This window comes from Tachypleus tridentatus, chromosome 9, assembly GCF_004210375.1.
Source record: "Tachypleus tridentatus isolate NWPU-2018 chromosome 9, ASM421037v1, whole genome shotgun sequence".
NCBI classification, from domain to species: domain Eukaryota; kingdom Metazoa; phylum Arthropoda; class Merostomata; order Xiphosura; family Limulidae; genus Tachypleus; species Tachypleus tridentatus.
In genome coordinates this window covers 126,020,202-126,045,629 of record NC_134833.1, presented here as the reverse complement: position 1 = coordinate 126,045,629, position 25,428 = coordinate 126,020,202, and the positions used below count along the sequence as shown (strand labels likewise).

Genomic DNA, 25,428 nt, shown 5'->3' with positions numbered 1-25,428 from the left:
ATCCTCAGATCATCTGATCTGTTGCTCTTATTTTGGAGGTTTTCTCCAGATGCTTTTGGTGGATATGCCTGTGCTTGTCTCACAGAGGCTCCTTCTCTGTTTCAGTGTGGGATTCAAGCTAATCTTGTGAACAGAAGGAGAGAACCTTATAAGAAATTATAATTTTCTTAATGAAAGTTAGATGGGCACTTCCCTTCAATCAAACTTCCCACCCGTCCTACCCAAAGTTTTCCAATACTCTTGTCTTCTGGCATGTAAATAGTGGCATCTAAATGAAGTTGTGTGTGTCATATGATAGTGGTGCTTTCCTATCAGTGGAGAGATGACACATGATGATTTACATGAGAAAGATGTTAGAACTTTGGATTCCAACAGAAGGATGATGAAAGTTTGTGTCGTGCATTTCTGAAAAATTCTGTATACGAAAGGCAAAAAAATACAAGAAAAGCTGATCTTGTGAGAGGAGGGAAGTACCTACTGAAATACATTTTTATTTGAGAAAATTATAAGTTTTGTTCCAAAGGTAGAAAAAATAAGATAAAAAAAGATAACCATAAAACAGAACAAATTATAGTTAATTCATATTTCTTTAGGATGGATAGAAATATGATCTAACATGTCTTAGACATTGTATTCATCCAAGTTTTCAATGGAATGTAAATGAGAAGTGTAGGATTTAGCATTCAATGTGTATTTCTTCTTCAAATTATCTGTAAAAAAAATACTTAATACTTCCTTGCTTGTCCTTTTATAGTAGATGAGGAAGGTAGAAATTATTAATAAGTAATGCATTTTGCATTGTTCTGTCTACCACATTAGGAGCCTTCACATAGTTTGTGTTAAAAGATGTGTGAAATATATAAGGAAGCTAGAATTTATAATTAACACTTCTACTGGGCTCTTTCTACTTTGATTCAACTAATGAATGTGGTTACACTGAACTCACTACTATATTTTGGTGTTGATTCAGCGAGTTAATGTGGTTACACTGGACTGATTTTTTTTTTCATGTTTTAATTATTGAATGTGATAAAACTGGACTGACTTCTTTGGAGTTGGTCATACTACAGAATGTTATTAGTGGGTTTACTACTATGGTGTTAACCCAGCTACTGAATGTGGTTACACTGGACTGGCTCCACTACTTTCCTCTTGAATCAACTACAGAATATGGTTACACTGATTTGAATACTCTACTTGAGAATTATCCATAAAATATTTTGAAGAGATGAAATAACAGAACAGTTGTATTTAACTGTAAATAGTAATTACTTATATGAAATGAAACAATAAGAACCTTTCTAACTGAACAGTTTTTGTTGCTTTTTTAGATCTTTATGTGTGGACTTTGTGTGTAATGCTCAAAAACTCTTTGTATATATCAATGTTTTAAGATGTGTTAAGAATCTAGTGCCACAACTTTTTTCTAGGGATTTAATTTTCTGAACATTTGCAGTTCTCCAGATTCTAGAATTTGGGTTATAAAGAATCCAGTAATTGTAATGTTTTTAGTCAGAGAAGTATGTTCTCCACTTGATAAAAGTATAAATAATAAATAGTAAAACAATTTTGTTTCATCATTATTTTGGAATTTTTAATGTTTTTTCAACTTGTTTATAAAGTATTGATGTTATCCAATGTGTAAAGTTGATAAATTGTAAGAATTTGTAATAACTAAACATTAAAAGTAAGGAAATATCTTAAAATGTCTCCAAGAGCTAACTTGCTGAAAGTAATATTGGTGATTTTAGACTGCTTCTACTACAATTTTTCTTCTTGAATGTGGCATGTTACCAATGATTTATCTTCAGTTCTAGTCTCATCCAGGTAGAACATTTTTTATTATGCATGAAACAATGAAAACTGCATCATAACTACTTAGTTAGTTTTAATAGTTTCAGGTGTGATTTGTGTAAGTTGTGTAAGAACATTAAAGTGCATTTAGAAGTTCATCAAATAAAGAAATATGTGTTATTGCCATTTCTTTCTATTTTAGACATAAAGACGAATATGAACTTATGGTGTAGGAGGTAATTTATAGAAGTCTTAATATCCTCAAGATACGACAAAAATACTTATTGGTGAGAAACAATTGTGCACTAGAAAAATAAATAACAGAATACTGATGACATACAGTTGTATTTCACACAATCTTTCAAGAACTTTGGTATATAGCTCCCTCTGGATGTAATGAAGTATAATTTCAATGAGAAATTCATGTAATTTTGATATCAAAACATATCCTCTATTAAAATATTATTACTTGTATATAAAAATTCTCTAGTAACTCTTTGGAAACCTTCCTTTTTAACGGTACTTGGATATTTTGGTAGACCTGGGATGGTGAGTTTTACCTGGACCTCTTCCTCCCGCTGCTTTTGATTACTATTGGAGCATAATTTAGTAATTACAACATGAGGATCAAAGGTTGTGCTAATTGTATGTACTCTAACCTCATTTTTGGTCATGTCCATGTCTTGTAATTAAGGAAATATTCACTATGAAGAACACATTTCTCATGGTTCGTTATCACACAAATGCACATTGCAAATATTTCCTGATGTGTTTCGCACATTTTTCATTAATTTGATTTCTGTAAAATAGTTTACACAAAGTACTCTTTTCAATGCTTTCCTAGTTAAAAAAAAAAAGCAAACTAACGATGAAGTATAGTCACATCTAAGGATGGCTCTCGTTTATTTTTATATCCTAAGTAAATGTTAATTGGTGAGAGGTACTTAGAGATAATATCGTTTTATATGTAAAAGCAGTTGAATTCGCAAGAAAGGTAATTTTTTAGAAGTAATTTGGCGAGCTGTGTGGGTGTCTGTTGGACAGTGTTTGCATATTTATTTATGTTTGTTTGTTTTTATGTTTTTTGAATTTCACGCAAAGCTACACGAGGGCTATCTGCGCTAGCCATCCCTATTTTAGCAGTGTGAGACTAGAGGGAAGACAGCTAGTCATCACCACCCACCGCCAACTCTTGAGCTACTCTATTATCGATGAATAGTGGGATTGACCATAACATAATAACGCCCACACGGCTGAAAGGGCGAGCATGTTTGGTGCAACGTACTTAATAGGCTGTTAAGTATTTTGTCTTTTTTGCAGTTCTCTTACGTGTGTGTGTTTTTCATTAATCCATATTGGGCATGGGTGGATGTATGTTTTATATTATTTTGATTATATTGTTGGTTTTGATGCGCCATGGTTTTTGCCTGCTAAACATCTAACAAAGCTCCTACGTTGCCTAACTTCTATTATTATATTTATGTTTTAACGACAAACATTGCTAAACTCAAAAGCGGTTACTGTGGAAAATTACTTGTTTTATTTGTTGTGGAGGATGTTCATGGCGAAGAGAAAGCAAATGTAGGGAAGGAGCATAGTTTCAAGAATTATAAAACTTATCCTAGTTGTAAGCATGATTATGGCATTCTTATGTGGTGGCGTTTTGTATGCCATATTTTCAGAAACAATCGAGGCTAAGATTGAAAGGTAAGTTTCTGTATTAGCTACGTTTTAACATAAGTTTATAGGGACAAGTAACTGTTCTTCAAGGGTTTAGTACACTCTTTAAACTGCTTAACCTTAGAACTGGGGAAAACACTTCTTATAACCTTCAAATTGAATACAAAGCAAAAAAATGATATCATAATCTCTGAAAGTGCACTGTCAGCCATATATGCAAAATTTATACGGCAAGGGTAATGAAGTATATTGCATAAACCGTTGTAACACCATAACTTTACATAGGAATGATAAAAATTTGAAAAACACACACACGTATATATATTTAAACATCCACAAAGCTTGAATTATGAGTTTGAATCTTCTGCATTCTTAATAAGCTATGGGCAATTAATTTTAATTGATGCCTTTGTTAGTGGTAATTAGGCTTAATACAACTGGTGTAAATATTTTTGAATTTGAAAAACTAAACCATGAAAGAATATAATATCAACAAATTTGCTCAATTTCATACTGATATTGGTTATAAAGATGAAGTTATCGTGGTGTTAAATTGGTGATTACAGTGAAAACTAAGTTCTGACAAAATAGTCATTAATACAAAAATGAGTTATCTATCTAGAGAAGAAATTAAACTTTCAGTTTAGACAAAATTTAGCTAATGTGATTTTTGAAATACTCCTTAAGGGTCAGTGCTACCTTAATGTAGCTTGTGGTTATAATGCGGATGGATCGTTATTTCGCGGAATACCGGTAGTGACACTTGAGAAACCTTACTCAGTTTTATTTCTCTGTGTACTTAGCCAATGAATCTGCGGATCAAGTGTTAATAAAAATGCGACTGTGTGTGTAAAACGAAATGTGACTACGATAGTAAAATTATACACTACTGATACCATAAAGAAATCCATTTTATATAAATTGCATTGAAGGGGAAAAATCAGCGAGAAGCAAAGAAAATAAGAGCACATAACATACGCACATACAGGTATAAAGCAACTGGGGCGATGAAAATGATTTGGTGACTTTTAAAATGTCTGTTCCACACAAAGGTTGTATATTATTAAAGAGTAAAATCAGACGAATTCAAAGTACCAAAAATTAGCATGCAGCATCACACATACCCTGACCCGGCATGGCCAGGTGGGTTAAGGTGTTCGACTCGTAATCCGAGGGTCGCGGGTTGTAATCCCCGTTGCACCAAACATGCTCGGTCTTTTAGCCGTGGGGGCGTTATAATGTTACGGTCAATCCCACTATTCGTTGGTGAAAGAGTTGGCGGTGGGTGTTGATGACTAGCTGGCTTCCCTCTAGTCTTACACCGCTAAATTAGGGACGGCTAGCGCAGGTAGTCTTCGTGCAGCTTTGCGCGAAATTAAGAACAAAACAAACCATGTCGTGTACAGGTAATATTATCAATGTCTTCATAACAGCTGAGAAATAAAATACAAAATGATAAAGAAAAACAGCTTTTCGGTAATGATGATGTATATGTTGCTGACAAAATAGCTTATGTTCTTAAAACGTAGTTCTAACAGTGCCAGCTATATATACATTTGTATATAATTTCAATGTATCTTGTTTGGAAAATGAATTGAGAAGCATTGTGTCAAAAAATTCCCTTGATTTGTATTTAGGATATGATACTACTTTCACTTGTAATAATTTTTTATGTCATGTTCTTTTCAGACATAAAGGTTTTAAAAAGAAAGTTGTCATTCCTCTGCATGACAATAAAGAGAAAGAAATTCATTCAGCTTTCTTTTAAAGTATGTAAAATGTATTTTCCTTGCTACATTTGATCATTTTATAGAAAGAGAAATGTCCCTTGAACTTACAATCGCTAATTACTTTCGTAAATGGTCTCATACACAATTTACAAAAAGTGATTTTGAAAAAAAAAAAAGCTATGGTTTGAGATTTGTCTTTTAGACAAGCAGAAATAAATATATTGTTACCATAAATATGGCTGAATGTTTTGGACATTGACTCGTTCTTGATATTACGCACAAAAAAATGCCATAGATATTTCAATTTTCCAGCAGCCATTTCATGACATGGCTACTGAGTGCAGAAGAAAAAGACTGATTTTTTATGCGAATCATGATGTTTGGTTACTTCCTGCTAACATTTTAAATTACCATTGGGCACTTGCAACCGTGATTGCGAGTAAGAAACTGTTTGTGTATCTTGATTTTATGCATAAAATGAACCAAGATCATATTTTAATTTTAGCCAATTTCGTAAACTTGGAGTATTTCAAGTTAGTTGGTAGTGCAAAGATCGGCAAGGAATGAAATATTACTGACCTTACAAATACTTATTTGCCACAAAATAACTATAATTGTAGAGAAATTGTGAACCTTAATTGATATGATTTATGTCCTGACGTTTCCTGAAATATCATTTAACTTAAGACTATCAACTAACATTCGATTTTGGATTGCTAAAAGCAATAACGAATGTTTGATAGAAATAAAACGCCTTACAGGAATTATGAAGCACTGTTTGTGTTATCTCTAGCCCTAGAATGTGAAATTAAAACAGGACGTTCTTGTTTTAGGTCATACTTATCAACATCTTCATTTTTATCTGATGTTACAAATAATTTGTTCACAGAAACGTACTATACTTCTGTATTGAGAGACTTGTGTGAAAACAGTGTCGAATTGGGCTCTTAAAATTTTACCGGGAAAAAACGAAAAATAGTTTATAAGTTTATCTTTCTTTGTTATGCTGAAAGAGAGCCCTCTCAGCGATATATCCAGGTGTTTCGTTTGTTTGTTTTGAATTTCACTCAAAGCTCCATGAGGGCTATCTGCGCTAGCCATCCCTAATTTAGCAGAGTAAGACTAAAGGAGGGGAAGCTAGTCATCACCACCCACCGCCAACTCTTGGCTACTCTTTCCCCAACGAATAGTGAGATTGATCATCATTTTTAACGCCTCCACGGCTGAAAGGGCGAGCATGTTTGGTGTGATGGGGCTCGAACCCGCCACCCTCAGATTAAGAATCGAACGCCTTAACCACCTGACCATGCCGGGGCCTGCTTTGTTAGGATAGTGTAGAAAGCTATTAAATACAATAGTATTTTGTAATGGACCGTGTAGGGATTGGTATCATTTTTTTGTGTAAAGAAGAAAAATATATGTTGTCTGCAAATTATTTTTGTCATTCCTGTAAAACAGCACCCCAGTGGTTCAGCGGTATGTCTGCGGACTTACAATGCTGAAATCCGGGTTTTGATGCCGTGGTGGGCAGAGCACAGATAACCTATTGTGAAGCTTTGTGCTTAATTCAAAACAACAACCTGTAAAACAAATAAAATATTGAAATATATTTAATATCAAACTATCTACTACGTGTTTGTATAAGAGTTCTGGTGAAGAAAGTCATTTTTTACAACGCAAATTTGTGTTCCTACATTCGATGCCTTATTATTTAACTAGTGTGTGTGTGTTTTTCTTATAGCAAAGCTACAGAGGGCTATCTGCTGAGCTCACCGAGGGGAACCGAACCCCTAATTTTAGCATTGTAAATACGTTTGTTCTCTGATGAGAAAAATTTAACCTGGATGGTTTAGATGGCTTCCAACGTTACTGGCACGATAAGGATACCCCACCGGAGACATTTTCTGCACGACACAGTGGAGGATGTTCCATCATGATCTGGGGTGCTTTCTCCTTCCATGGAATAACGGAGCTTCAGGTTATACAAGGGCGTCAAACAGCAGCTGGCTGCATTGGCATGTTGAAAAGAGCATCCTTATTGACTGGATCTTTCAGCAGGACAACTCTGCAATCCACAATGATTGCAGGACAAAGGACTTTCTTTTATGGCGAATAACGTGATTCTTTTGGACTATCCAGCGTGTTCACCCGAACTGAATCCCATTGCAAATGTTTTGGGGTGGATGGCAAGGAAAGTCTATAGAAATGGACGTCAATTCCAAACAGTGCATAATCTTCGTGAAGCCATCTTCACCACTTGAAATAACACTCCAGTAAGCCTTCTGCAAGCCTCTCGCTAGTACAGCGGTAAGTCTCCGGATATACAACGCTAAAATCAGGGGTTCGATTCCCCTCGGTGGGCTCAGCAGATAGCCCGATGTGGCTTTGCTATAATAAAAACAAACAAACAAGCCTTCTGCAAACGCTTATATCGACCATGCCAAAGCGAATGTTTGCAGTTATTTACAATGACGGCCGTGCAACTAACTACTGATACTTCTTGTTAGATATTTCCTACCCTGTTTAGGACTTCTTTTTGGTATGGTCTCAAACTTTTCACCATCTAGTATTTGGGCTAATTTCGTAGTGTTCACATTTTCCCTATTAAATGCTAAAAAAATGTTTATTTTTATTTTCCCTATTCTTATTTTCATCTTTCGAAGCTCTACTCAAATAAGTGGTTGAGTCTAACAACGCAAAATGCGTACTTTTTCTTTATGTTCATTGGCCTTAAGATTTTGGCCAGCAGTGTATATATCCCATTATAGCTAGTAACAGCGCATATAACTTCGTATATTATAGCCCGTTATTTTCTTTGTTTTGCGCTGTATTAGATGTCGCTGATTGCGTTTGATATTCTTCATTAATAATATATAACTTTTGCTGCGAAGCGAAGAAATTTTCCGAGTAACCATAACATGTTTCGTAGGGTACCTCAGTTATTTTAGGTAAATATATGTTTATGTATGTGGTATGCCTATTCCAGCATACACTATAGTTCTGTATCTTCTTTGCTCCACATTGACTTTTGTGTCGTTGGATTTGCCTGATATATATTTTGTTTAATAATATATATAAGTTTGATCGCGGACGAAACTCACTGGTAGAGACTATTAAGTTTCGTTTCATATAAATAACCATGACATTAATTTTTGTCAGCCCGTCTTGATTTTCAGCAACTTGTCACCACTATAACTCAGAAACTACCCACACGATAAGTATTAAGTTTATAAAATATATTATATATATATATATTTATCTTAATATGTACGAAGAAAATCAACCGTGCATGTTCACATTAGTACAAATATTTAAATCCATGTAGATTTGTGGAAAAATCCATTGAGAGCTATCAAAAGACTGAAAAAATCAATAATTTAAGTTTCAACTCATGAATTATTTAGTATATGGTTCGTAAGTGTTTTGGTGAATTTTTATATATGAGATTTATCTAATCATTAGTCAACAAAGTAGCATCACACTGCAAATTCCAGTCATCACATACATGTTCAAAATGAATTCACCCACTGTTAAAGGTTCTCTTGGTCTTTTAGTTTACTTCACATATTATGTAAAAAAAAATTAATTTTTACTTTATATAATTTTACTTTTTAACTTCTAGTATCAAGATGCGATAAAGATAAATCTTATAATTAGATATAAAATTTATCAAGATAATGTGAATTTTGATATTAGCATTTATTTAAGACTATAGCTTTTTTTAAAATATGTGACCTTTGGTTCTGAAATTATTTTTCTGTGGTCTGCATTTTTTTTGTTACAGAATATAAAGGTGAAGCTTCTTTATAATCATGGAAGTGTTAAAGATGAAAGTTGAACAGTTGGCTGATGAGAATCAGGATGCTTTGTTTGATATAAAATTTATGAAAAAGAAAGGTAAAACTTTTGCAATAACTAGTAGTAAGTGTATATATTTAAAATTTAAATGGTTTTGTATTTTTCTCAACATAAATATTGTGAATATTACTTGTTTTAAATTAGTAATGTTCCATCACTGATTGGAAGTTTCATAATTTTTCATAGGACTTTATTTCATGTCTCGGGGATTCATATTAACAAGTAAAATTATGCTGCATTTTCTTAGTAATTTTTATCTTTGGTATCAGAAACCAGAATCCAGTGACAGTTTTGTAACTTTATTTTATACAATTACCAGTGACCTCCAGTGGCTCAGTGGTATGTTTGCAGACTTGCAGTGCTAGAAACTATGATTCAATACCCATAGTGGACAGAGCATAGATGGCCCATTATGTGTCTCAATATTTATCTTTAAACGAACAATCACCTGTGAATGAGGTTAAACCTCAATACTTGCATTATACCCACAATTATCTACATATACACCTTTCGTCTGATTTGTAAGCTGTTTTGGAAGTTTCTTCTATAGTTGAGACCTTAGCTGAGTCTATTTGATTGTGAAAACTCATTGATGGACAGACAATGAATTTAGAAGGAATCTGTTACAAACTTTATTGCTATATGAAGTAATAATCACCAACAAATGTATTTGGATCTAACTGAGTGTATAAGGATCTTGTTGGTCCTATGTTGGCTCTGATTAATAAACATTTGTGGACTAACTATAGGTGTGTCAAATTGACCAACTTTATTTAGAGTTAGAGTAGAGAAAATAACTGATAAAAGGAAAAGTTTTTCTGAAAAACAAAATTATGATTATTCAGGAAGTTTCAATGATGACAGAAATGAAATTTAAAATTTTCATGGGAATAAAAGTATTTTTAATCTTAATGTAAGAATCACTTTGCACTTGGATAGTTAACAAAACTACTCAATATATTCACATGCAAATTTTTATTAAAAATACTCAATTAAATGTTTTTTTTCCAATGCAAAAGTCTTGTAATGTTTAATGAAAGTTTGGTAAGTTTTATGAAAATGTACATACTATATTAAACATTATAGTGTGGAAAGTGTGGTTACTGTATGGTTACATACTCAGTCTATTTGACTGAGCTTGTGTACAAAGTGTTAATGGATACATCTGGCACCAGCGATACTATGGAAACAAATGAAACATATATAGTTTAAAATTTTTGAAGCTACTTTGCATCATATATTCTTTTTTAGGTTTTCTACTTCGTATAAAACCAGAAATATTTCGTGGTAACATCTTATCCATATTGATACCTCTTCCTTTCCCACAGTTGATATTTCAGTGTTTGTCCTTTTCTTTAACTTTTCAACTTGGAACTATTAATTCATGCTGTCCTTTCCTTCAACTGCCAACTTATTAGCTGTTCTTTAGAGCACACTGCATATTCCATCATGTGTCCCCTTTCCATGACTGCTGTCACTACTGTTTAAGACTGCTGGAATAAGTTAAAGTCAAATATTTTTTCTTCAGAAAGAACATTATATTTTTTCTATATTGAGTGTAAACACTATCACATTTAAACTGAAGACTAGTCAGAATGAGGATTTATTTGTATTTGCTAATTGATTGTTCAAAGGCAGCAGTAATTATGTGGTACAAGCCACTTCTCTTTTTTTCAGTCATCAATTCAAAAATGAAAAAAAAATCTTTGCAGTTGTCTTTCCTGTCATCAGGAGTTTGAAAATAAATTAGCAAGATATGAACCAATGGGAACTAAACCCAGAGATTCAAATCATGATAATTATTCCTGCAGTGAAAAGCAAATAATATAAGCTGAATAAACTAGGAATGAAAAAAATACTTACAAATCCACAATTGGGCAGAGTGCAAATAACCCATTCAGTAGTTTTATGTTCAACAACAAACATTTTGTTAGTTTTTTTTTACTCTTAAAAACATAAATCTCATTGAAGAAAGGATAATATAGAGACCTCCTCTATTCTTTTGTTTCTGTTTCTTCTGCTCCACCAGACTAGTTTTTTTCCATCTGTTCACCAGTATCTCTTCCTGAAGCTAAAATAAATAAAATAAAAAAGTTTAACCTGCAACAGTTGTCTGAGTATGAAATGGCTAGTTCCAACTTTCTTATACTTCATTTAAGTCATTTAGAAAAACAATCTAATGAATTTTTTAAAAGTTAAAAATAGAACCCACAAAGATATCAAAATCAAGAACTTCAGTTTAGCATTAGAATTTAATTTTTAAAGAATTTATTTGAGGGCAGTTTAATAAAATTTCTAGTAAACACAATTACATCAGTAAGAAAAATATTTATATTGATGCTGTTAAGAACTACTTCTAATAAAATAGTTGAAATGTAAAAACATTCTACTATAACACTTGCTATCTCACCAACTCTACTCTGTCCAAATTGCTTGCATTACAACCAGGGGCATAGATCCTGGGGGGATGGGGGATACATCTCCCCTTCATTTTAGGTGGGGGGTATGGTACATACAATCATCTCCCCCTACAGTTTGGTCTGTTCAATTGTTTTATTGCATCACAGGCCTACAAATTGTGTGTTTGTTCTTGTGATTCTCGTGTTCTTACCAGTCAAATTACATAAATAGGCTTAGATGTATGATTTTTCAGTAGCTGAAATGTACATCTTTAATACAGGCGTGCTTCTAAGCTTTTCGATCTAAGCAATAGTTTGTAAGTATCAGTCAGTCGGCCTAAGTATAATGCAAGTATCATGGCAACAAGATTACTCTGTGACTGCATGTTTACAGCTCTCAGGTTCATGTAATCAGATATTATCAATTTACAAATTGAACAGTCTACATAAGTGGTTGCAAAAGTCATCCCCCCCCATCGGGTGTAAAAAAATCTATGCCCCTGATTACAACAATGCTACTTTTTATGAAATTTTTACAATGTTTTGGCACCTAACAAATACTTTCCTGAGATCCTAGACTTTGTTTCTGTGATTTGTAGTAGTTTGCTGAAAACTAATAAACCTTTAGAATGTTCTCTCTTAGATATCTGAGTTAAGGTTTGCTGCACTGTTGTGCTGCTACTGATAAAGAATACAGTATTATGTAATGACAATTTTAACATACTGTTTAAATTCAACAATTGTAAACCTCAATTTTTATATTGTATTGTATGACTTCTTCAGACTATATTGAACCCATAGTAATTAAGATTGCTTACAGTAGTTGAAAAATTAGTTTGAAACATGAGACTGTTTTTAGGCAGGTTTGTTAATTTATGCAGTGTGATGGATTTACTGTTAAACATTTTATTTTAATGTTTATGTTTGTTTCAGTTTAGTATATATTTAGAAATGCATGTATTATATATTGTTAAATGTGCATTGCAAAAGTTCTGTCTGTTCTCTAAATTTGTAGAAGATTCTTGAGTGAAATATCAACAGTGTATTTATATAAAACACTTCTGATTGCTAGCAGAATTTTCGAGAATCTCGCCTAATGAGTATAAAAGGTACATATCATAATACGTGGGGAGACAACAGAATATTGTTGAATTGCTACAGTCAATATACTATAAGTCTTTGAAGCTATGATTGTTATAAATACTTATTAATCAGAGAACTACAGGATTTGACAAGAAATGTATATAGATTCCAAACATTACAAACCATTTAACTTCAGAAAATTGTCTTCAAATATTAGTATTACCATGAGGATTTTGATAAAAAGTGAGCTTTTAAAACCATGTGAGACCAGACAAGAAAAGAGCTAGCTAACTTTCCTGTCAAGTAGAGTGTACCTATGAATCAACATAAAATTAATTTGCTTATTATGGACTTAAACCATCAATAAAATAATCAGTTCCAGGCCAGATAGAAGATTTAGTTTTGTTTGTAAGTTTGTAAATCTTTTGTATATACATCATTATTTGTAATAACTAGTGGTAATACCCATCATTGTAAATTGTATTGCTGTTTGTATATTAAAATATATTTGTGTTAAAAATAAAATTGTGTGGACGAATCTTGTTGGCAAATATTATAAATATGATACATATCAACATTCAACTTCTAAATTCAAATTTCAAGATATTTGAAATCTTAACACATAGTTTACATAACACAATAAATCAGAGACTCATCTGGGATAAATTATAATATCAGTTCATCCCTTAAGTAATATCCAATTTTAGGTTCAGAAAAAGAGAAAGGATTTCAGATGCTTTTAATGTTATTTAATCAATAATGTATGTTCCATTATTATTAATTACTTCCTGCTAATGATCCACAAGCTTCTGAATGCCACTTCTATAAAATTCTTGAGGTTTTGAGGAAAAGAATGTGGAGAAGGTAGTTTTGACATATTTATGTGTTCTAAGCTCCTCTCCATCAAGACAGTTCTGCAAACTTCAGAATAGATGATTATCAGAGGGGGCAAGGTCTGGATAATAAGGAGGATGTGAAAATTTTTCCCAGTCTAGCTCTTCAATCTTTGCAGATGTGATCCTTTCTCTATGGGGCCATAAATTATCCTGGTGTAATATAGCACCTTTACAATTGATCAAAGCAGGCCTCTTTTCTTTCAGTGCAACATTCAAGTGCTCTAACTGTAGAAATAGAAGTCTCATATAATCATTACATTGAGTGACACCAACTCAAAGTGGATCACATCAACAATATCCTACCGAATGCTTAACAAGGCTTTCCTAGGGTGGAGGTCCATTTTGGGCTGTGCTTTAGCCAATTTACCTAGATTGAACCATTGTCTGCAGCACTTAACATTTTTATAAAATATCCATTTTTCATCTCCAGTCACTAACCTTTCTAACAAAGGTGAGTTACGTTCACGAGAGTACAGAGAAGTGCAAATGCCTACTCTTGCTCTTAGGTTGGCTTCTATCAAATCATGGGGGACCCAATTTCCACATTTGGATACCTTTCCAAGCTGTTGCAGATAATGGTGATCTGTTGAATGGGTTGAATTAGGCTTCTGTGTTAGTTCTTCAACTGTTACAGCACAATATTCATCAAGTGCAGCCAGCAGCAAGTCGTCGTTAAGCTCAATAGGATGACCTGAATGTGGCACATCACTTAGGCTGTAGTCAACTAATCTGAACTTCTGAAACCACTTTTGAGATTTTCTTTCATTGAGAGACTCTGCACCATAAACACTTTGAATGTTTTGTGTAGTTTCTGCTACACTATTTCATAAAGCCTTTTATGCCTAATGTGCTCCTCAGACACATCCATCTTCATAAGGATTTATTTGATTAATGATCTGAAAAAGTGGAATTGGGTTAGTTTCTTTTATTTGTCTGAACATTTTTTATACACATCCTACTACATATTTCAATCATTAAAACCTTCTACAAAGACAAATAATGATGCACTTTCTGTATTAAATTTTCTGACATTACTTATAGGATGACATGATACATATAACAGTAAAAACTGTTTAACATTCTCATTGAAATTATTCCATCCTGTAATAGTTTGCCTAAAGGGCTGTCTGTGCTCCTGTAATGGAGTACTAGAAGGTGATGCTTTCTGAAAGTGAACTGGAAATACTGGATGGTTTCCAACCTCATCAGGTACATCCATGTATTGCATCTTGAGACATTAAAGGTATTATATCCATCCTGAAATGGATGTCTCATAGGACGAAGGGACAACATGTTGGTTAATTTTCATGCTTTTACTTCTTTAATCAATGTCCTCATTACATAGACCTTTGCATTTCTAAGAACTAACTAACTATTTAGTTCTTCCTGAATATCTTCTGACTCAGTTGCTCGCATGAATTTGCTGGATTTATGAGTTTTGGATGCTGTGTATTTTAATTCCAGGACTGTGTCTGTTTTTACTTAATTACTTTTCTTCTACCAGGTGCAGGAAAATGCTTTGTTCTTTAAACTTACCTACCTGTTTAACAACCATTTTTGATAACAATTAGCAATATGCATGGCACTCCAGGTATATTTTCAAAACCTGCCTTAGGATGAACACTTTATTGTTTTCTGTGCACCTGTATATCATGTAGGAAGTTAAGAGAAAAATCTTGTTCATCTGAACACATTATATTGATTTTGATTATGCTTTAATGAAGTACAAATTATGCTTAGTCTTGTTATAGACAAACCTACATTATTTATATAGAAGAAGATAATTCTTTGGAAGAAAGTTCTCCACCTACCATTTTGAAGTTTGGTATAACAAAAGAGGAGCAAGAGGTAAAGTGTGATGGAGAATCAGAGAAAAATGAGGTAATTTGTAGGTTAAATATTTTATGGTTGTGGTATTAAACAGACTATATAATTGTATTTGTGTCTCTCAGTTTTGTTTGTGTGGAATATAAATACTAATGATATATTTTTAGTCACAAGCTGAAGAAATCCCTGACAAGTTTGCTACATTATTAAGAGTAAATGAACTACACTTTTTTTCTTGTACAGGTGTTTGCAGTCAACTTACTGTACACTTTTTATTCATGAATCATAAAGAACTGTATAAGACAAAAACCTAAAACTTTGGACTTTTTTCTGACTGTAAAACTTATTCTGTGTTGAATTACCTATAATACTTACAATTTCATTCCTTGGTCATGAAGTTCTGTGTGATAGCTGTGCTTTTTTTCTGTAGTAGTACAACAGTTTTCATTGTGAAACATGCTGTTAATGTTCCATCCTGCATTCCTTCCGTAATCCTTCAGTTGTACCATAATGATAATTTACTAGCACCATTTCAACAGTTCACTGATACAGACTCTGTAAGCTGTGCATCTGGTGACTTGACCAAATAAATATGTTAAAGAAGCAGCTTGTGTACTCAAGTTGTGTTGTTTCTCACATAGATCTTTTGTGATTATGTTGTGTACTGTTGCTTAAAGCATGTAGATGGCTTTTGCCATTTAGCTTCATGTTTGTGGATTCTTATCTGTTGCAATATGCCATGCTGTGAATACCATGATTTGTTGCAGGTCTGTCTGGGTAGTATTGCCTATAGCTGAGTAAATAGTGGTGTTTGCTAAGTGATTAAATTTGTTTCTCAACATTTTTGTTACTCATTACATTTAACAGATTTCTCCTGAAGATTGTGATATGTACATGTTGTGACAAATACGCTATTAAAATATTTCTATAAAATTCCTATAAAGAAAACTTGGATGTTTCACACTTAAAAAGTAAATCCCTAATGTTCATTAAAAACACCATTTAGTCAACATTGCATTTATTTCTTAACTTGGAAGTAACCTCACATTGATCTTATGTAAATCAGATAAGTGGATAATTAAATTATGAAAACATCTTATCATCACTGATAAGAGTGGTAATGTTTTTATTCAAAACATACCATGATTAAAATTAGAAATAATTTAATAGCCTGTTCATCGGTTTTTCATGTACATTGTTTGAATACCATAAACACCAATATATTATTCAGTATATGCCTTCTTGTGCTGTATTACTGCTGTAATACAGTAATTACTTTCTGAAAAATGTGGATAAAAGAATCTTTTATGCCCCTTCTTCTAAATACATGCCTGCTTATACAACATTAAAGAACACAGCTACAGAGTTAAGTTATAACTTAGAAATATGATACAATGTAAGAAAAAGTAGATTTATTCTTTATTTAATACTTAAGCATCTAAGTAGGTAACAGTGGGACCTGCCAACCAGTTGCCCCCCTCTCTTTAGGCAGCTGTTTAAAAGTAGTGACTGATAGTTTTTTTAATTAATGAAGATTGAATGAGGGCAAACAAACTTATTGGCAGTTGGAGCTAAAACTGAAACCCTCAGATCATAAGCCATGATAAGCCATCATAACCCTACCATCAGTTATGTAATTTTAATTAATAATTTAGTTTTTACAACACTAATCAATGCTTAAAGTAAATTAATTACAAAAGCTAGCTCTAGTTTTGGCATCTCAGAATGCTCAGTATTCCTTTTTTTCATTTCCAATAAATATCTTCATTTTTGAAATTCTAAATTTCCAATCTAAACGTATCTTTATGGAGTATGTTTATGAATATTTTATGTCAGAAAGGACAGTTGTACATAATTTCAAAATGTGATCAATTTTCAGTTGCATCATGTTATCTATAAAATGCCAAACAATGTCAGAATGTAGTTCTGATGCATGCTACTCCATGACATCTTTATATCATCTGTGGTTTTAATATGATTTGTTCATTTAGCTGTCCAGTATTGTGCTAACATAACACACTCAACTCTCTATAGTGAAAAAAGTTTGAAAAATTCTTCATTAAATCAATTATAATATGGTCAGTAATGTGAACATAAAATTCTGTGTCAAATCAGTCACGTTGTACATAAGTGTAATGAGTATAGTCATATTAAATCAGCTGTTATATTGTACCTGATGTGAATGTTTACTAGCACATGTTAAATCAGCCATCATGTTACATAATGGGATTACATAAAATTCTATGTTACCAGCCACTATATTACATAATATAAATGTGTAGAATTTCTGAATATGATCAGCTTTTATGTTACATAAAAAATGAAAACAGAAGTTTTGTGACAGGAATCTAGTTTTGAAAGGAAAGAAACTTCCTTATCCTGACACATTTAGGAATATTGCTATCCCCATTTGCCCTTCTCAAAATAATTTGTTTGTCACATTTGTGGGACATTTAATTTTAGCTGGAGAGGCTGGTTCTATATTGTTTAATGAGTTCAAAAACTTGAGGGAAGCAGAAGTATGTCTGGAGGGTCCACAGCAGAGAGAGAGAAAAACCATAGCTAAAGACATGACATCATTCAGAAGAAAATGAGAAGCAAGAAGACAATCATTCAACAAAGTATGCAGAAATAAACTTCCCACAATCAGGGTTACAGGGAGGCTGGGATCTTTAAATCCAATTGCCCTAGAATTTTTGAGGAGGTAAACAGTAATACTCTGAGAAAATCCACTTTCAAAACTCAGATGCTGAACATACTACATGCCCTGTGCCCAGTGCTGAAATTAGAAAAAAAGGAGAAATGATTCTTTTTTTTTCACTGAAAATTCAGTATTAAACCTTACTCAGAAATTGTTTTACCTAACTAAGGTGCTTTTGAAGCAAGGTATATTGTTTTGTGAAGGATGCTAGTCATATTGAGTAGCTTGGCAGTTAAGAAGTTTCTTGTTTTTGCTGTTTGGTAATATTTTTAGGCTAGTGCTGCTAATTTGTCTTTAAGTATGGGGATGTCACAAGCTTTATGTATGTAAATAATTGGGGTAAATTTTGGCAATCTTTGAACTAACCTAAAAAGTTTGTTTTTGCTGGATTTGTATTGATTTGCTAATACTTTTGGGCATATTGTATGTGATTTGTGAACCATATTCTCTAAGGGGCAGATATACCTTTTATATATTTTTATAATAGTATTAGGTTTGCTTGCACCCATTATTGTTTCCTGTTACGGGTTTTAAGTAATTAATTCTTATGCTAATTGACTTATTTCAAAAGTGTTGTGTTAAGATGCATCATGTACCAAAGGTTATACTTAGAAATTTTGCACAGGGGCATTACTTTATTTCATCATTACCTAATATAAGTTTAATTTTAGTATTTTTAACATGTTTGTATAAGCTCATTTTTTCCTTGTTTTTTTAAATCAGAAAATTGTTATTAGACGTTTCCTGTAAAATAATCTGTGGTTTTAATGTCTTGGATGTCAATCCAAATTATGTAATTACAAGTAACAGAAATGTAACTCATTTGATCTAAATTTTTTCCTATGTGTTTTGTTTGTCTGGAAAATAAGACATAAAATATGTTGTGTTTAAATAGTTTTAGTATTTTTTGCATTCGTAACTATATTTGAATTGTTATATTTATTAATTAAATCCTCATGTTTCATATTAGTGAATGAACTGTGAAGTCTATATATAATGATTGTAGTATTTGTTATCTCTGTTAAACTTTTCATTGTATTGTTTAATTTTAGAATCTACTTGTTCAAGTGAAAGTGGAGCAGTCTGGTGATCTGTTACCTGATGATGTTATTTCAAAGTTTAGTTACAGTGATGATGAGGGTAGTTTATACTGTAATGTTATGAATGTGAAAACAGAAACTGGATTTCAAAGAGATATTGAATCTGGATTAGAAAAAACATCTGGTAAGTAAAAACATCTAAAATATGTTTGTTGAAACTGCTTTAACACTTTCCAAACAGGCTTGGTCATTGTAACTGATATTTTAACCCTAAAGCAACCTTAAGAATTTTAATATGCTTTTGTATTTTTACATAATTTGGCAAGCTTTTGGTAAATAGTACAAGCCTTTTTCAAAAAAAAAAAGTGTCTTTACTGAAAATTTGTCCATGAACATATGGAGTCAGAATGTTGACCACTCCAAATGCAAAGTGATTTTGTTGTTAAGATTTAAAATGCTGTCTTTATGTCAAATTTATTAAATTTCATATCATAAAACTGTCTTGTATCAGTCACTTAATTTGCCCAAACTCCTTAGGCAAGACTTCAGTTTCACTGACCATGCAAGTACCATTAAAAAAAAAAAACAAATTAGTCTAAATTACCCTCATTTTAAATTCTAGAATGACTGCAAATTGTAACATGAAACTACAGTTTGTTTATCTTAAGTAGTGAAAACTTGTAATGTTATATATCTAATTGTATTGTTTTACTGCCCTATCACCAATATGTAGCCAATATTCTTGTAGCACTAATTGTAAACCTCTCTGCAAATATTTTTCTTATATTATCGTAATAATTGACAATCTTGTGAGCTGCTCATGAGCATACTTCAAGAAGGGTTTTTATTTTAATTATTTTTCATAGGTGTTATATTTTACTTATTTTTATAATTATAATAATGTAACACACATCGAAAACAAGAAATATACTACTTAATTGTGTTCTCTTAATTTTTTGCTGTTGGTTGCTTAATACATTTAAGCCTATTTTCTGATACTTATGGTACTAGTACACTAAAAATTTTTCTTCACTAAAGTATTGCACCTAAAAACACAAATGAGTAAAACATAAAAAGCAAACATTGGTGTATAACAATTGTAATTTACTTGGCATAACAGATTGTAAAGTTTCCCTTATATTGTTACCCTAAACACCTGCAGAGGAACTTTTGAAACTCAAAGCAATATAGACAATACTCTGTACTAAAAATAATGTGATATAATATATTATTTGATAGATCGAAATACTTTCTTTCCATAAATAATGTGGTATAAAGTGGCAGAGAGAAGTATTGACAATTTATGAAAGATTATATGTGGGAAGCTGGTCTGATTTTCTTGAGTATGACTTTACAAACAAATATTGTTGAAGTCTCTTTACCTTAGTAATTTCTGTAATGAGTAATTTACATTAAATTCTAAATTTCTCAGAGAAGTTATAAATTAGAGAAGACCTAAAGATCAAATTTCTCATACTAGGGGAGATATGATATGTATCACCACTCACACAATAGTTTTTCTGAATCTTCTTCTGCCTCCTAATACATTTAAAACAAATGTTCTCACTTAACACACCACCTAGTACCCCTCAGTATGAGCTGCTTGTTTAGCATGCAAAGCACATGCAACTACCCTTCACATAGTATAGGAAAATGATAACTTTAAAATGTAAATAACCTTGGAATGTTGTGGGTTGCACTTTAACATACCTGTACCAAGACAGTCAAAGAGTTGTTTGAATTATTGGTGATATTTTAAGAATTACTGAACCATAAAATATAGGATCTATGTTCAGTGCATTTTTACAACTTCTTGAAAATTATCTTGTGAAAGGTTTTGAAGTGATAAAGTGGGACAACAAAACATTTAAAAACATTTAAGATAGAATTTTTCAGAAAGTAAAAAGGAAAGAATAGTACTTGTTTCTATAAAATGAAACATTAAGAAACTTCCTAACTTATCAGTATTTGTTATCTTCTTGTTCTTGATGTATAAACTTTGTAAATAACGGTTGAAACGTATTTCTGTAGATTAATGTTTTAACAAGTTCAGAGAATGTACAGCCGACATTTATTTCTAAAGATGTGATTCTCTGATCACTACTACCTTTATAGAACCTGAAATATAAAATCCTATGTATCCAATCTATTAATTTAACATGCTAAAGCCACTAATCAGCTTCTAATCCCAGAAATTATACCTAAAATTGATAAATAATACATAAACAAATATTTTCGTTTAGTCTAAATCTGGATGTTTATAGATATGCATTTAATGTGTATAGAATATTTGAACAGCAACTATAAAGTATTGGAGTTGCTTAACTTGGTAAAATAAGCAAATCATGATAATAAACAACTTGTAGTTAGAAAATGTGTAACAGTTAATCCAGATTGTACTGGCTAAACATAACATTGGTTATTGTGACGCTCTACTATCATATATCTAAAAGTGATTTCATATTTTGTCAAGTTAAAACTTCTCTTGAATTTGGTATGTTACCAACAATTTATGTTTTCAGTGCTTTTCTGACCTAGGCAGAAAAGTTTTTATAAATTTTTTATTATATTTATAATATATGTATTATTAACTGTTTTTGTGACATCATTTATATCTGTTTTAGATATAAAAACTAGTGTGAACATCTGTAGTGGGAGACAGTTTCATGGTTACCATGTTATAAAACAAGATCACTTTACAGAAGACATGAAAACCTCAAATAACAATATTTATGGAGAAACAGGTTTAAGTGGAAATAACCTTAAAGCATCTAATATACCTGTGTGTGATGATAAACTATACAGCTATAGGAAAACATCTGATAACCTAAAAAAACAAAAAATGTTACACTCAGGAAAGAAACCATACCATTGTGCAGTTTGTAGAAAACAATTTGGAAAAAACAAGGAATTAAAAATACATCAATTAACACACACTGGTGAGAAACCTTTCAAGTGTACAGTGTGTGGAAAGCATTTTGAGAGAAACAGTTGTTTAAAAATACATCAAAGAAGGCATGCTGGGGAGAAACCATATAGTTGTATAGTGTGTGAAAAACAGTTTGGTACCAACAGTGAATTAAAAATCCATCAAAGAATACACACTGGCGAGAAACCATACACTTGTACAGTGTGTGGAAAACAATTTGGTACAAATACTATTTTAAAACGGCATCAAAGAATACACACTGGGGAGAAACCTTACAGTTGTACAACATGTGGAAGACACTTTTGTACTAGTACTATCTTAAAAAGGCATCAAAGAATACACACTGGGGAGAAACCTTACAGTTGTACAGTGTGTGGAAAACAGTTTAGAACAAAAGGTGAGTTAGAAGTACATCAAAGAATACACACTGGGGAGAAACCTTACAGTTGTACAGTGTGTGGAAAGCAGTTTAGGACAAAGAGTGAATTAGAAGTACATCAAAGAATACACACTGGAGAGAAGCCTTATGGTTGTACAGTATGTGGAAAACTCTTTGGTACAAACAGCAACTTAAAAACACATCAAAGAGTACACACTGGAGAGAAAACATAGTTGTACAGAGAAAAGAGTGAATTAGAAATACTCCAAAGAATACACCATTGTGAGATACCTTACAGCTGTGGAGTTTGTGTGAAACAATGTGGTACAAAGTATCTTGAAAAAACATTCAAGAACACAAACTGAAGATAAACCATAAAATTCTACAGATTATAAGAAACAGTTTCAAACAAATAATAATTTATATAAACATCAGTGAATACATGCTGGGTAGAAACTACAGTTGAAAAATTGTGGAAATCAGCTTGGACCAAAGGGTTAATTAGAAATATATCAAAGAAAACACTCTGGGATGAGCACTTACAGTTGTAGAGTGTGTTGAAAACAGTTTGTATCAATCTGTTACTTACAAAATCATTAAATGACACACTTGGGAAGAAGTCTTACAATTATCAAATAGGTGAAAAGCAATTGATAGAAAGTAGTTACTTAAAAAAGAAAGAACAGACACTGGGTATTAACCCTACAGCTGTGGAAAATATTTAAGTAACTATAACTTAACTAAACCATGGAGAATACACACTAGGAAAAAAAATTAAATTTGTGTAAGCTTCCATTCCCCCACATCTAAAGACATGAAAGTAAATAGGTTCTGATACCAGTGGCTGGCACAGCACAGACAGCCTTTGTATTATAACCACTTAATTTAACTAAACCTTCAAAAAAATTCAAAGCCAGTCCTTATCCTTAAAATATTTATAAAGTTTTCCCATAAAATCCCTTAAATTTAAAGCATCAAACACTTCTGAAAACAACCTGTTCCAAAGTCCAACCTCCCTTTAAGAAAAATAAAGCTGCCTTAACTGAAAACAACTGTTAAAATTTATATTCATTTTCCCTAGTTTTACCATTCTTTCCATTAAATGTGACACTTCAACACAATCAGAATCATATCTGAAGTTAATATTTTTTCAGGCAAAAATAAATTTAGATATCCCCACATGATCCTAGGTATCATCCTAGTAGCTCTTCTCTAAACCTTATACAACAATTCAATATCATTTCTGAGAAATTGCAAATAGATAATGAACATACACCAGATTACCCCTTATAGTTATATAGTTTAATGAAAAAACTGGGGTTAGAGAACTGATTAAAAAGACAAAGAAAGTACACTGCTTGGAAATGTTTAAGATCTCTCCTTGTAGCAAAATGTTTAAATTAAAGTGGGATCTTTTAAAAATGAGAGATAATAGTATGGAGACTTTGTGTTTGTACTGTGAACATAACTGTAACTCAAAAGCATGTGAGGAGGTATCACCTGGTCTCGTATCTTAAATATAGCTCTTGTAAATGATTATTAAAGAATTTTTTGTTAGAATATGGTAGACAGTACTGGAACTGCTAAGTGTCAAACAAAATTTTCAAAGATAATCACAAAACAAAAGTTATTTTATATTCTAATCTGCTTAAGATAGAAAGGTAATCTAACATTTCTTGGACATTGTAGTCATCCAAGTTTTTAATAGAATCAAAATGCATAGGATTTAGCATTTAAAGTAGGCTTCTTATTCTCACTAGCTTAAAGAAAATTACATACATAGTAATCATGTTCTTATGTATAAGAAAATGTGGAGATGGAGCTTACTAGTAAGTATCACCTTTTTTGCATTGTTCTATTTACCATATTATGGTTAGTCTCAAACTTCAGTTCTTGATAAGGATGTATATGTAGTGGATGAGAAAGGTATAATTTATTATTAAGCTTTCTGGTGGGTTCTGTTTTAATTCAAATACTGAGTGTGCTTACACTGGGCTGACTGCTTTGATATTGATCTAGCTTTTAAATAAAGTGACATTAGACTGATTTATTGGTTTATTCAACTGCTCAATGTAGTTACACTGAGCTGATTGCTGTAACTCTGACTTGCCCTGTAATAAATTTGAAGAAATAATAAAAACAGTTGAAAGAAATTTAAAATTAAATACATCAGATGAAAATGTTTTGAGAACAGTAAGTTCTTAATATATTATGAAGTAAAAAGGTTTCAAACTGACCACTGTTTGTTATTTTCCTGGTTATTTTAGTCAGAAGAATTTGTTCTAAAAAACACAAAAGAATAAATAATGTACTATAAAACAGTTTTATTTTGCCTATGTTAGAAATTTCTATGTTAGTAAAAAGGTTTCAAACTGACCACTGTTTGCCTGGTTATTTTAGTCAGAAGAATTTGTTCTAAAAACACAAAAGAATAAATAATGTACTATAAAACAGTTTTATTTTGCCTATGTTAGAAATTTCTCGAGTTTAACTTGTTTATATATCTTATTAGTAGGAACTCTATAAAGTATTGATTTTAGTAATTGTGTAAAGTTGGCATAATATGACAAGATTTTCTGACAATCAAATGTTTGAAATAAAAAAAAAAGACCTTAAAATGTGCTCAGGACGTTACTGGCTGAAAGTAATGACTTTAGCTACTAAAAACATATTGAACATGGAATGTTACCTGTACTTTACCAACTAAAAACATACTAAACATGGAATGTTACCTGTACTTTATTTTCAATGATATTCTCATTCTGGTGGAAAGGTTGTTATTGTTGTTTTTTTATAAAGTGTGAAATTAAAAAAAAACTGCATCGTAACCATCATACTGTAACAGATTTTTAAAATCTACGTTTGCTTCAGTTTGATGTATATGACTTATATTTTTGGAAATGTATCGCGCGAGCCCCGCCTGTTCTCTAAATTTGTAGAAGATTCTGGAGAGTAAAAATCAACAATATATGTTTTACTAAAACACTAGCGTATATTAAAATATTGTTGAACATTTCAGAATCTCACCTAATGAGTATAAAAGCCAGCTATCGCAAGACTAGGAGACTAATGTAATATTGTTTGGTCACTACAGTCAGTATACCATAAGCCT

At 32.0% G+C, this 25,428-nt stretch overlaps 1 protein-coding gene across 1 annotated transcript in view; it reads left to right on the top strand.

Moving 5' to 3' along the window:
- The window catches only part of LOC143227484 (uncharacterized), a 57,858-nt gene extending 33,307 nt beyond the window's left edge, over positions 1 to 24,551 (top strand). The window contains exons 6-9 of the mRNA XM_076458926.1: positions 9,004 to 9,101; positions 15,215 to 15,321; positions 19,021 to 19,192; positions 21,633 to 24,551. Of these exons, the coding sequence (XP_076315041.1) occupies positions 9,004 to 9,101; positions 15,215 to 15,321; positions 19,021 to 19,192; positions 21,633 to 22,549 (1,294 nt within the window). The 3' untranslated portion in view covers positions 22,550 to 24,551. The remainder of the gene's footprint in view (positions 1 to 9,003; positions 9,102 to 15,214; positions 15,322 to 19,020; positions 19,193 to 21,632) is intronic.
- Positions 24,552 to 25,428: the final 877 nt, after the last annotated feature.